The following is a 13,870-nucleotide window of genomic DNA, read 5'->3' as shown; positions in this document are numbered from 1 at the left end:
GGTGCTACAGTGGGTGCTGGTGGTCCTAGCTCCTTGGGAGGCTGAAGCAAGAGGATCCCTTAAGCCCAGGAGGTTGAGGTTGCTGTGAGTGATGATACCACAGCATTCTACCCAGGGGGGTAGATTGAGACTCTGTCTAAAAAAAAAAAAAGAGAAGAGGGGAGCAGCCAGGGGGCCAGGCAACGGGGGTGGGGGTGGGTTGGGGTGGGGTGTGGTGTGGTGTGGTGTGTGTGTCACTGGAGAGGGAAGCCCTAAGAGCAGTGAACAGGATGTAGTGACCCTGCCCAGCAGGACTAAAGGAGCATGTTGCATGCTGAGACTCTCCAAGCCTTTGCCATGTCCATGTGCCCAGGAAGGTGCAGGCACTTTGCAGTTTTGGCATTTTATGTAACCCTTAAAATGCTGCAGGAGTACCTGCTGTGATTAGTGCCTGATTAAATATAAACCTGGTGGGATATGAGTGGAGCTGGCAAGAGAGCGGGCTGCCTGGACAGACAGGCCCCTGTCCCTGCACATGGCAGCCTTCATCTGACCACAAACACCAGGGCTAGACCTGGCCTCAGCATTTTATGAGGACTCAGAGAACTCACAAGATGTTGAATCCCCTGACACGCCATCCCAAGTGTCTCCATTAGTGTGAGACCCAAGGACAAGAAGTGGGAATTTGGGGCCTCAGTTACACACACTTAGCACTCCTAGTCACTTGACCTTTTATGATCTTTGGTTGATTCATCACTAAATTGAGAATAATTAGTCATCACCAGTGTGAAAAAATGTTTTAACTCCAAAAGGAGGCCTCATGCTTGCAGGGATGCCTTGACTGGTCAGGCCAGGGACTGCTGCAATAGCAGATATCTGATTGTCCTAGAGAGATGGCCACAGGAGAGGAGGAGCCTCATGAGGAGCACATGAGGAAGGTCTCAGAGGCAGGGCACCGGCACCAGGAGGCAGACTTGGCCAGAGCCCCCATGTACGTTGGTGGATGGCAGGGCTGACCCCAGGAATAACATCCTGAGGAGCAGAGGGGCTCTAAGGGAGCAGTATAGGTTTTAGAGCAGGGAGGTGGGGCTTCGGAAGCTCCAAGACCAGTGTCCCTGGAGGGCACAGGAGCCTTGGGCTACCCTGTTGGGCTTTGGGTTCCTGGACTTTTGTCTGTATTTCCAGATCTCTGGTACTCTACTGGTGGGTGTTTTGGCTTGCTGGCTTTTCTCTAGTGTGGGGCCCAATGGCCCTGACCTTGTCTCTGTCCATCCCTCCCATCCCCACCTAGGTACTACCGTGGTGCGGTGGGGGCCCTCCTGGTGTTTGACCTAACCAAGCACCAGACCTATTCAGTGGTGGAGCGCTGGCTGAAGGAGCTCTATGACCATGCTGAAGCCACTATTGTTGTCATGCTTGTGGGTAACAAGAGCGACCTCAGCCGGGCCCGGGAGGTGCCCACTGAGGAGGCCCGAATGTTCGCTGGTGAGAGCCTGTTACCACCCAATCTGACTCCTTGCCCACAGTCCTCAACTGCAGCTTCCCCAGTGCCTGCACCACCCTTGTGTCCCCAACCTGGGCTTCCTCCATGCAGTCCTCTTCCTCCATCCCCTCTTCTTCAGGATTTCCCAGCCCTTCCCCCTGGGACCCTGTGTCTCTGAAGATGCCCTACCACTTGCCCTGAGATTGCCTTCATTGATAATTAATTATTCATCATTGAGTTTAAGACAGCCATATCCTTTGGTGCTCAAATATCCCAAGTAGAGGGTGAGGTTCTGCAGTCACACTGTCCCCAGTAGTCTGCTGGGCTTAGTGGCATCACAATATAGTGACTAAACCTACAGGCTCAGGAGTGCCATACCAGCCTCCCATCTCCTCTTGGTCGGTTACTAGATGTGGAACATGGTGCAAATAAGTAAATAAAATAAGTTCCTTATTTGTTCTTTTTTGTGCTTTTGGATTTCAGTTTCCTAACTAAACCTACCTTATAAGTTGTTTTAAGAATCGAATGAGCAACTACATGCCAAGGGTTTAACACATAGCAAATTTATGTAGTAAACATAGTACACTATTTAAGTACACTATTAGTGTTGCTTTTGATGCCCCCACAATTAATAATGTTTTTCCTTTCCTGGCAGAAAACAATGGTCTGCTCTTCCTGGAAACCTCAGCCCTGGACTCCACCAATGTTGAGCTGGCCTTTGAGACTGTCCTCAAAGGTTAGAGTCTGCCTCCATTTGGCACCCCTATTCCATGCCTGTGGCTTCTGTAGGCAACATTAGGAATGCAGACACCAGCCCTCACCCTAGCAATTTCCCAGCTCCTCTGTGGGGTCTGGCACCCCTGCTTATCTACTTAGCTCCCTCAGTTCCTCCCCCACTCAGCCTGGAGCTTAGGGAAGGAAGCATGCCATACCTCCTGGGGTACTCAGTCTTGGTTCCTATTCCACACAGGTAAGTAGAAGGGGCCCAGGGATTCACATTCCACTTCCTTCCTCTGGCAGGCCTGGCTACCCCAGTGCTCAGAAGGGGCATGGGGAAGGGGGCTTGGGTGCTAAATCTTCTCCTGGACTGATCACTGCCCTCTGCCTTCTCAGAGATCTTTGCAAAGGTGTCCAAGCAGAGACAGAACAGCGCCCGAACCAATGCCATCTCTTTGGGCAGTGCCCAGGCTGGGCAGGAGGCTGGCCCTGGGGAGAAGAGGGCCTGTTGCATCAGCCTCTAACCTTGGCCAGCACCAACCCTGCCTGCACTGGCTTTCTGGTGCCTCTCATCCCCAACCCAGCTCCTGGACCCTTCCCTGCCCTTTGTTTCTAGATAATAGAGTGTCTGGTTCCCTGTTCATAGCCCCCAGAGACCTGAGGCCTTCATGCCTCACTATACATATCTCTGTGATCTTTCTACCCTTCACAACTGAGGACCCTCAAATAAAGCTGTGTTTTGTATTAATGCCAGGCCATCCTGCTGTCTGTGCCTCCCACTGTAACTTTGGCCCCTCCTCTGAGTCACTGATGCCCTTCCCCCACTTCCTCTGTCCTCCCCACCATACCCATTGCCCCGCAAAGCCAGCTGTCTCTGGAGTCCTATGGTCTGGGGACAGTGCCAAGGGGGTGGGAGGTGCCTGCCCTCCCCTCTGCCAAACCCCAAGGCAGGTGGGGGAGGGAGAGACATCATGGAGGGGAGGGGGTATCTGGAAGGCAAGACAAAGGAAACCATCAGTGGGCACCATCTGGTGCCTAGGGCCCTGGTGCCAAGAACTGAGGTCACTTCAATGCCAGGGGCAAGGGGAGATGCAAAGGACAAGGAGAAGTCAGGGCCAGTGCTGGAGAAGGGGTTTTTAAGCCTGGGAGGTGAAAGGTCCAAATTCTTCATCCAGGCTTCTTCCTGACCCCAAAGAAGAGGCATAGATTGAATCTGGTGGAGTAAGTGGAGAGAGTCTCTTAGCTCTCGGCCCCTTCTCCCTGGAGCCTAGGAGATGGCCTAGATAGGGTTTCTGTCACCCTGCCTCACTTTCCCCTGTTTTGCAGGGCAGTATGGAAGGCCTGACTATACTTCCAAAGACGTGAAAGGAGTAAATGGAAGAAAAAAGCAGGGGTGCGACTGTGGTGGCTCATGTCTATAATCCTAGAACTTTGGGAGGCTGAGGGAGGAGGATTGCTGAAGTCAGGAGTTCAAGACCAGCCTGAGCAAGAACTGAGACCCTGTCTTTACAAAAAGTAGAGAAATTACCAGGTGTAATGCCATGCACCTGTCTGTAGTTTCAGCTACTAGGGAGGTTAAAGCAGGAGGATCTCTTGAGTTCATGAGTTTGAGGCTGCAGTGAGCTATGATGAGACCACTGTACTCTGACCCCTTCCTCCCCCCCCCAAAAAAGGAAGAAAAGTAAAAATCAGGAGATTGAGAGCTTGGAGACTCAAGCAGGGAGCTGTGGAAAGCTGAGAAGGGGAATCCAAGTGTGGCAGGGAACTCTGGCGACATCTACCTCCCACAAGGTGTATAAGGGCAGAAAACCCCAAGATACAGTCCAGTCCCCATCCAGATCCTCCCACTCACAACAAGATGGTATAGACTCATATGCAGAGAAATAAGACAGAGCCTTAGGCCAGGTGCTGTGGCTCATGCCTATAACCAATGGATTGCCTGAGCTCAGGAGTTCGAGACCAGCCTGAGCAACAGTGAGACCCTGTCTCTACTAAAAACAGAAAAACTAGCTGGGCATTGTGGCAGGTGCCTGTAGTCCCAGATACTCAGGAGCCTGAGACAGATAGGTCTCTTCAGCCCAAGAGTTTGAGGTTACTATGAGCTATGATGATGCCATGGCACTCTACCCAGGGTGACAGAGTAAGACTGTCTCAAAAAAAAAAAAAAAAAAAAAAGACAGAGCCTTAAGTAATAATACTTTTAATAAAATTAAGTTCTTAATAGCACATTTAATACATTAACCCTCCCCCTTCTTGGTTTCTCTGCATTTTGTGCAATATCATTTTGACTGGATTATTCATGGGTCCATTTTATTTCCCGCCTTTATTTTGCTTTTGAAATCTTTTTCCTTGGTGGATTCGTACATGTCTTCACTAGATGCCTCAAATTAAGTCTGACCACAATCCTACTCTACTTTCTACAGTGGAGAGACCATTCCCCTGCCCCAGGGCTGTCTCCACCCACCCCCCCACCCCACCCGCACCCTTGAGTGGGGAAGGGGAAGCCCTCCCCACCCCAGACTCTACCATCCCAAACTAGTGGGGTTTCTAGGACAAAAAGAGCAGGGGGAAATCTGTCCCTAGGTGGGGCAAGAAGAGTAAATTGGGGAGAGGGAGATGTTATTTGGGGTCTAGGGCCAGGGAGGGGCATGGCAGAGTCATTGGTGTAATGGAGCAGGTTCCTCTTGCCAAAAGGAGAGTCAAGGGGCCTCCCCACCCCTTGGATGGGGGAGGAAAGGCCAGCTGTGACCTGACCCTGGCTGCAAGCTGAGGTTGGTGGAAGGCAAGTGCTTAAGAAACGTTGATTTCTGACATGCAAAACCAGGCTGGCTAATGTTCTGTGGGGAGGACAATGTGCCTCCAGGTCAGGGCACAGTGGATGACCCCTACCTGCACACTTACAGATGGAAGTGGACTGGAGAAGAGAAAGCTTGGTGGGGGTCACACAAGGTCCCTGCACCCTTCCCTTGACTCCATACCCTTAGGGGTCCCCTTCTCCCAGGCCTTCAAGGACAGTGTCTCCACTCCACTCCCTTGGGTGGGAAGTCCTTCTTGGAATCTTAAGTTCTATGAGACAATAAAGCACTTTGCAAATCGGTAAAGCACATCACAGTTTTAAGGAACAATTATTGAGATTGTTACAACCACTGTTGTCATGGAGGTCAAAAGCAAATGGAATGTGGGATGGTAACAGAGGTGAGGGACTGGTCCCCTCAGTGCCCTTGAAGCTCTGAAGATGAGAAGTGTGCATCTGTTTGTGGAATGGCTTACCAGGCTCATAAATCAATCTGTAAGTAAGTGGACTGAGGTTACACTGTAAGAAGGACTTCCTCATTTAGACTGGGAGACGCCGGTTTGGGAGCCTGAGCTGAGCAGCCATCATCCTCCCTGAGAGCCCTGGGAGAACTGCCCCACAGAGACAGAGGGATGGCCAGCCCTCCCCACCAAGGGGGTGCAGGCAGATGTGCGCAGCCTCCTCTGCCACCCCTAGTTTGATTGCACTGATCAGTGTGCATCTTTTCAAAGACCCCGGGAACTGAGCCCCTCATCTCTTTGTCCTACAACTTAAAAATCCAAGGATTCTCAGAATCAACCCCACCAGACTGGATACTCCCAATCTTAACTAGCAACCTGCTCCAACCCTGATATCTGAAGATGAGGCGACTCAGGGTGGACTCAGCCACTTCTCTCCTCTATTTGTCTTTTCCTTACAACTTTTATACATTCTACTGGACCCAGGGGCCCTCAATGCTACTAAACTTTAAGCTATCTGAATATCATCTACTAACTAGTAATTCTTTTCTTTCTTTCTCTAGGATTATATGAAATAAATTTGAATTATTATTAATAATTATTATTATTTTGTAGTATTCTCTTCTTTTAAACCCCTCGGTTTCTCTTTTTTCTTCTCTTTCTCTCTCTTTTTGGTTAAAAAAAAATCTATTTCTCTTAAATCTCACACCTCTCTGAGGGTTCCCTAGGCCTGCTAAGCCTCAGTTCTGGATTTCCCCTCCTTACTTGCCCCTGGGACAGGGCAGGGGAAAAGGGGGGACACCCTAGGATCCTCAGTCCTTAGTCCCACGGTTTCTCCCTTTCTTGTTAATCCCTTTCTTTGTTTGGCTCTGCTGGCTCCCCTGAGGGGGAGGGGAGCCTATGGAGTGAAATCCAATCTACTTGCAGGGCCCCAGAAGGGACCAGGCTCCACCATCCCCTCTCTCCACCATCCATCCCAGGATGCTCCCCCAAGAAAAGCAAATGACATTCCTCCCCAAAAAAAAGTGGGGGAAAAAAGCAACGTAAACCCGAACATATATTAAAAACACTTTTTTTTTTAAGATTTAACTCTGAATACAAATGTATTTTTTCTTCTTCTCTCCCTACATATATTCTAAACCTTCTAAAGTTTTTTTATTTTTTTAAGGATCACTTTATCATAAAATAAAATATCCTTTTCATATAATAAATTACCTAATAAAAAGTCTTTTTTTCATATTAGCCCAGGTTCTTTGCTACATTTATACGGTAATAAACGCCTTTATTAAAATAGAATATTAAATTATAAAGAACTGCTTTTTTTTTGCTATTTTTGTTTTCTCTCCTCTGTGTTGGTCGCCTGTCTTGCTCCCTCTCATGCTCTCTCTTTCTCTCCTCTATTTTGTCTCTCAGTATGTGTGTTTTGCATTTGTTTCTAGGATTGGCTCAAATGGTTATGGGTGGGATTGAATTTGCTGAGCCCCCTAGCTAACAGTCTTCCGCCTTTGTGGGTAAGGAGTGGAGAGGGGGAGGGGAATCACCAGACAGACATCCTTTCTTCCCACCCCCCTCCCCACCAAGGGTGCCCATTTGGTTTGGTTTCTATTGTACAGACATCTCAGGATGGCTCACATTGGTGGGAAGGAGGGAAGTTGTCACAAGCCAGTTTGCTTGGCTGTGATCTCCTTCCTCTCCCCTCCCTGGCTGGTGGTCTGGAGGGGAAGGCTGAGGAGAGGTGAGTTAACTCACAGCAGGAGAAAGGAGAGGAGTAAATCCCCTCTGCACCTCCATCCCTGCACCACTTCTCCATCCAGGAAGAATAGGACTCCTGAGCACAATCACTCAGAACAATCCTACCCCATTATATACAAGGATTTCCTGGGACTCCCTAGGACTCCCATCCCCCATCCTCTCCTGGCCCGGCCAGCGGAACCAGGAGGGTGGAACCAGGAGGGTGGGAGGCTGGTGGCAGCCTCTAATGAGCAAGCAGTAGGGAAGCAGCAAAGGGGGTGCAAGGCCTAAACCATATGTAATTCTCAAACAGGCCCTGCTATGCCCCAATCCTGCTTTGCCTTGGGCTGACCCCTCTGAAGACCTGGCCTCTTCTCAACCATAATAGGTGGGACAGAGACTTCATGATTTGCACACTAATAAGGATTCAAACTAATAAGGATTCAATTAAGGTTTGGGTCAAGTCCAAAGAGGGGTGCAGGGTGTGGAGCAGCAGCTGTTCCCTCCACCAGTCTCTCCTCCTGCCTTAGGCCCTTTCCTGCTCCTTAAAATAGCAGACACACTACCCTGGTTCCCCTTCTTCTACAACCGGAAGATCCAGCCCAAGAACTGCTCCCTAAATATAATGCCCATAGATGAAGGTGGAGGTTTGACCCTTTATGTACCCCAGTATTAGTCCCCCCCTCGAATTTTCACTGAGAATGGGGATACATTCCATTAAGAATTTGAGATGTTTCTTTGGAGGAGCAGGGAGAGGGCCTCCAGATGCCTGAAGAGGAGTGGGAGACCGTCAAAGTGTTCTTCCCCCTACTTTTCCTCAGGGGGATGATGTCCCCAAAGCTGGGCTGGAGAGGCAGGAGTGATGGGGGAGAAGGGAAGAAAGACAAAAAGAAACAGCAAGACATGTAAGGAGTGACAGCCACCAAGGGAAAGCAAAGCAAAGAGCTGGAAGGAAAGGAAAGAGCAAAGGAAATCCCAAAGGGAAGAGAGATGGGGAGAAGGGAGTGAAGGGAAATGCTGAAGGGAACAGAGAGGAGCACCCCTCTCTAAAGTCCTTCAGCCCAGCTTTGTGGGGGCAGATGAATTCTGAGCCCTTTATCCATTAATATGGTGCTCCCCACCCCCATCCCCAAAAGATCTGTACAGATATCTGATAGGGCTCCAACTCCCCTATACTGTGGAAAACTCAGGAACAGTTTCCCAAACAGGATACGGGGGTGGGGGGAGCCAAAGGGTCATGTTAGGAGGTCAGAGGTCAGGACCAGAGGGCTTGGGGATTGGAAAGAGCACCTCTAACATACAGGTGGTAATTTTCCCTCCCCCTTTGCCTCACCCCCTACAGAGGATGGGGTAGAGTGACACACGGTTGGGAGGTGGGCAGAGGAGGTCACGATGCCTTAGTGGCCACCTCTGGCAAAACAAAGTTTCATTTAGCTGCTTCCAGATTTAAGGGTGTATTGAGGTATCAGAGTTGTAACTCTAGTATTTTCAGTCTGGCCCCTCCCAATTTTTCCAGGACAAGGTGACCAGAGGCTCTGAAAGTGGCCCACTTCTCAGCCACCATCGCCTCCCTTGCCGTCTCCCCAGAGAGCGAGTATCTTTAAGCACCTTGCCCCTCCAATCACTGATTTCCAAAAGGCCCTTGTGGAAAACAGGTCCAGGGCGGGCCCTTGGGGTGCAGGCCTAGGAGGCATGGGGCAGGGGTTTTAGGAGAATATTCGGATGGCTTGCGTGGCTGTGATGTGGCAGACGGGACACTCCGGGTCCGTCCTCTCGCAGATGCGTACTGCACACTCCATACAGAACAGGTTGTGTCCACAGGGCACCAGGGCTGCAGTAACTTCGCTCTCAAAGCACACCATGCAATCCCGCCCACCGCCGGGGCTGCGCAGGCCGCCACCCCCAAGTTTAGAGAAGCCCTGGAGTGGCTCTCCTGGCGGGCGCCTCGGGAGTCCGGCCAGCTCTGACCCCGCAGAAGCCGCAGGAGAGCGGTGCGCGCCGGGAGGGCCTGCTCTGGCCTTGGCGGAAGAGGAGGAGGAAGAAGAGGTGGAGGAGAACAGCACCGAGGTGGGCGTAGCGTTCTCCTGACCCGCCCACAGCGGGGGGCTGGTCTCGGCCACGCCGTAGTAGACGTCCTGCTTGCCCACACCATAGCCGGGAAACAGGTACCCCCCATAGCCGAAGTCCCCGCCCTGCTCACCCAGGCGTGGGGCTTCAAAGCCGGAGTCCACACCGCACTCGCCGATGCAGCCCAAGCTGTTCTGCCGGAAGGTGGAGAGGGGCTTACAGCCTGGCTGGTGCACCCGCCAGGCCTCGGAGTAGCGGCTGTCAAGTGCGGCGTCGGGGCTCCCAGCCAAGAAGTCATTTTCATTGTTGTACTCAAGGATCTTGCCTGTGCGCACTGCGATGTGCGTCTCGATCTCCTCACGCGCACGCTCCACGTTGCCCGGGGCACCTGTGATCTCGAACACTGGGTCACGGTCACGGCTTGGTGTGATAATGTACGTGTTGGTCTGTTGCTGGATGCGCTTGATGGTTGCCCCTTTGGGGCCCACCACCAGTCCCACCACTCGGTAAGGAACCCGCACACGGATGGTCACTTGACCAGGCAAAGCAGGGGCCACACCAAAGGCAGCACCTGACTTGTTTCGTGAAGCGCGAATCATTGAGAAATGCTCAGCTGCCGAGATGATTTCCCGCCGGGCTGTGGCCACGTCCTCCCGCCGTCCTGTCACCATGAACACTGGCTCCTCACCCCGCACTGGTGTCTTGATGTATGTGTTGGTCTTGGCCCTCAGAGCCTTAATCTTGCAGCCTGGTATAGGTTGGGGAGGAGGAGAGAGAAAGAAACTCACAGGCAAGAAGGTATGTGCTGGGACCAATAAGCTCAGGATCTTTACCCAAACTCCCAGCCTCCAAGGAACCCTCCAGGGCACCCTTAGAAACCACCACTACTACATGCACAGTCCACTCATCGGACCTCAAGTCTACCCAACGTTTCTGTCCAGCACAGATTTTAAAATGTACTTTCTCTTGAGTTCCATTTAGGACCTTCTAAATACAGTCACTCCTTGAAACACCCAAATAATCACTGACCCTCCCATACAGCTGCTAACCACAAATCTGTTCTGTATAAACTCCTCCCCATACATTTGCTGTTCCCTCAGTTTCTCTACTGATTCCAGACTACTCACAAATTTCCAAATCTTTTAGCCACAGCTCCCCATCTGTCCCCAACCCTAATCTTTCCACAGAACCCCAATGTGCTCAGAAACCTCACAATCTCTTCACTTGACCCTAAGTCATTAAAAGTGTCCTCTAGAGAGACTTTACCTAACAAATGCAATCAGTGTAACCTGGTTTCTTGTACCCTCAATGAATCCCCAACAATTAAAAAAAAAATGTCCTCTAAACTACTCAGGGATTGCTGGTTCCACCTGCTTTATCTGTCCCATCTCTTCCACCCAGTATTCTCTCTCAGTGGGCTCCAAATTCAGAACAAGTTTGTAGCGGCTAATGGAGTGTGGGAGACTGGAAAGGTCTGAGACTCAGAAGGGGAAGTAAAGAGCATGAAGATAAAGAAAATGTCATGTGAAGGAGCAGCACCCAACCCCTTGTCACTCCTGTCCCCTGGAATGGGACATGGGCTGAGGGGCTGAGTAGGATGAGGGTATTCTGGACCCCTGCTCCTGCTCTGAAGTAGGTTAAAGCTGAGAGATTGGGGAGAGAGGCAGGAAGAGAAAGAAGAAAAGCAAGACAAAGAGACAAAGAAGGAGAAGGGCAGAGAGAAAAGTGAAGGAGGCTGGGATGGCCACACAGTCTCTAAAGGCTGCACACTTTGATGGGTGACTGGACAAGCCCCACTCCTCCTTTCCCGTCACCCCCTAGCTTCACACTAAGCCTCAGAGATTCACACCCCTTCTCCAAGCACACATGCCACACGTGTGAGTTTGCACACATGTACCCTAAGAGCTGTGATGCACAATACTTGTGACTAACCTCATGCCCACTTCCATACATGACTTTTACACAGTCTTCCATGCACCCTTTTCCATCCACACCTTCCCCAGCACACAAATAGCACCCTCCTGTACATACCCACAACTTCTGCCCCTGTTCACATACAGCTGCATCCACAGCCTTTCCTTTCCACTGTTCCTTTTCTCACTCTCCTAACACACTACCTCTCCAAAATCCAGTGTCCTATATTTATGATTTTGCCCCAACCTTCCAACCACAGGCCTGAAATGAACCCATTTTTTTCCTCCTTCCTCTACCCCAGATGACTTCTTCTGCAACCTCAGCAGGTTGGGGGGTGAGAAAGGATAGGGTGGATTGGGGTCTACTCTCTTCACCTTTAAGGTACCTCTGGGAGGCCAAGGCAGGAGGATCACTTGAGAGCGAGACCCCTGTGTCTACTAAAAATATTAAAAATTATCTGGGCATGGGAGGGCCTATAGTCCCAGATACTTGGGAGGCTGAGGCAAGAGGGTCACTTAAGCCCAGAAATTTGATGTTGCTGTGTAGGCTAATGCCATGGCACCCTAACTTGGGTGACAAAGTGAAACTGTCTCAACAACAAAAAGAATCTCAGGAAGGAGAATTAGCTCCTCTCCCCTTCAAACTTCTTAGCAGTTAAGAAGTCCTACCTGTTGTCAGGCCCACATCCTGGCTGCTTTAATGTTGGTAAGGTAAATGATTGTATTTCTGAGGCACAGGAGGTTGAGAAACAGTGAAGTCCCCTCTCCGACCACTTCTATTCACAGTTATCTGATGGACACCTGGGATCTAGCCTTAAGTTTTGGGTCCATAAACTTAAGTGAAAGCTAGGTATCTGTGGAGGTTGGGGTGAGGAGGACAGGCCAGGACATAAGTAAAGAGAAAAGCTAGAGGCCTGGGGGTGCAGAAGTGGTGGCAGACCTCCTCCTGGGTGCTGCAATCCTGTGAAGAAGCATCTCTTGAAGGAATGACCCACTGGGCTTTACCTTCCTAGAGGTCAAATAGAGGAGTACTGACACTGCAGCAGGAGGAGGGAGGTTAGACAAGAGGGAGGACTTTCATATACTTAAGGAATGAGGAGGAGGTGTATCTTCTCTGAACAGGAGAAATCTTCCTACTTTTATGAGAGACTGGCCAATCTGATGAGGAGGCAGAAGAGGAAAAAATGACTCCATTAAATCCTGGGGCCTCCCAAGACCACCCCCACACCCAAGAGAAGGTATCAATGTCTGTTACTGCCTAGTTCCCAAGCTTTAGAGCCCCAGTTTCTGACAACAAAAGGAAATCCAACTTTCTAAATCAGAAATCTCAAGAGATGGAGTGCCCCAGGGGGTGAGGGCTGCACAGGGGAGTGGCGTCTTCCCTTCCTCCATTCTGGATCTCCAGGCAAAACCCCCTAACCACCAGCACTCGGGATGGATGAGGTGCGATGTGGAGTGATGTGGAGTAGGCCCCCAGCCTGCCTCCCCTTTTCCTCCACGGGAGCTGGCCTCCTCCCTCCCTCCCAGCCGGAATGCAGTTCCTCCATTGTTCCCCACCGTGGGACAGCTCCTCCCCCACTCCTCCTCCACCCCACACCTCCCCAGCCCAGCCCCTTTGTAATTTCCAAATGTCCCCCCCCACTCCCCCTTGGGAAACTGAGAGAGGGAAGGGTCCCCAAGATCCCATCTGCTCAATTTGGACCCTCACCAATACTCCCACCAACCCACCCAGGGATGCTAGAGCCAATGAGGGTGTGGTATCAGACATACTACACTGGATTAATTCTACACCCCCAACACCCCCAGACTCACACCCTCCACCGAATTTCCAGGTGCAGTTTCTCACCCCCAGGCATGCCCCCTCCTGCCCAGTCCTGCTCTTTCACTGCCACAGACCCTTCTCTAGGCCTCTGGCCCCAGGCGGTGGCCAGCCCAGAACAAAAGCCAGAGAGGGAGGAGGAGAGGTCTATGCCAGGACTTTGCACTTCCTTGGAGACATCCCTTCCAAAACCCCACAGACAGTCCAACTGTGGTGTGTGGGTGACCACAGGACCCCCTCTCCCCAGTGGCCCCCCTCACAACCTTTCTCGGTGGCTGGGACCCTCCCCTGGGCCACACCCCCTTCCATTCCTATACTCAGCCCAACAAAGAGACAGATACTCAAGTCTGGCTTTGCCAGCCAGGTCTCCCCAAAGTCTGTAACTCCAGGCAACTGGGGGTGTCAGGGGTGCCCCCTCCCCAGACCACGAGCAGATACGGAATAGCTGCTTCTGAGGAACTCCAGAAGGAATTCCATCAGTTCTTCTGGCTAGGCGTGGACACCCCCTCCGGACAGCCTCCCAGGGTTGAGAGACCGAACCTCCTCCCCTTCCCCTCTCCCAGAGCGAGGATATTTCTTTGTCTAAGGGTAGAGCTCTAGGAGAAGAAGGATCTGGACAACCGTCCCAAACAAGGGTAGTAGGGAACTTTGTGGCACTTAAGAAATCAGGGTAGGTAGCGGGTCCCCCTTTGTGGGAAAAGGACAGAGCTGGAGGCCGACGAGGAGGAAAGAAATGAACTTTACGCAGTGGGAACAAGGTGCCCCCCCTTCCAGTCCCTCTCAGTGGTCCCGGCGCCAGCTTACCTTGCCTGCCCACGATCTCAGCCACGTGCTCGGAGGTGGGCACGGGTACACACTCCGTGGTGTTGCTGCTGCCCTTCAGGCGCAGCTCGGCCTCTTTGTACAGAG

At 51.4% G+C, this 13,870-nt stretch overlaps 2 protein-coding genes across 2 annotated transcripts in view; one reads left to right on the top strand and one right to left on the bottom strand.

Moving 5' to 3' along the window:
- Positions 1-2,934, top strand: part of RAB25 (RAB25, member RAS oncogene family) — an 11,046-nt gene extending 8,112 nt beyond the window's left edge. The window contains exons 3-5 of the mRNA XM_003795268.3: positions 1,271-1,464; positions 2,118-2,198; positions 2,576-2,934. Of these exons, the coding sequence (XP_003795316.1) occupies positions 1,271-1,464; positions 2,118-2,198; positions 2,576-2,703 (403 nt within the window). The 3' untranslated portion in view covers positions 2,704-2,934. The remainder of the gene's footprint in view (positions 1-1,270; positions 1,465-2,117; positions 2,199-2,575) is intronic.
- A 5,934-nt stretch (positions 2,935-8,868) lies between these two features.
- The window catches only part of MEX3A (mex-3 RNA binding family member A), a 5,350-nt gene continuing 348 nt past the window's right edge, over positions 8,869-13,870 (bottom strand). The window contains 2 exon segments of the mRNA XM_023516484.1: positions 8,869-9,977; positions 13,766-13,870. The exon segment at positions 13,766-13,870 is cut by the window's right edge and continues 195 nt beyond it. Of these exon segments, the coding sequence (XP_023372252.1) occupies positions 8,869-9,977; positions 13,766-13,870 (1,214 nt within the window).

The sequence above is a fragment of the Otolemur garnettii genome, unplaced genomic scaffold, assembly GCF_000181295.1.
Source record: "Otolemur garnettii isolate 467f Iridium unplaced genomic scaffold, OtoGar3 scaffold00091, whole genome shotgun sequence".
Classification (NCBI taxonomy): domain Eukaryota; kingdom Metazoa; phylum Chordata; class Mammalia; order Primates; family Galagidae; genus Otolemur; species Otolemur garnettii.
The sequence above is the reverse complement of the archived record's forward strand: the minus strand, read 5'-3'. Positions and strand labels throughout refer to the sequence as shown.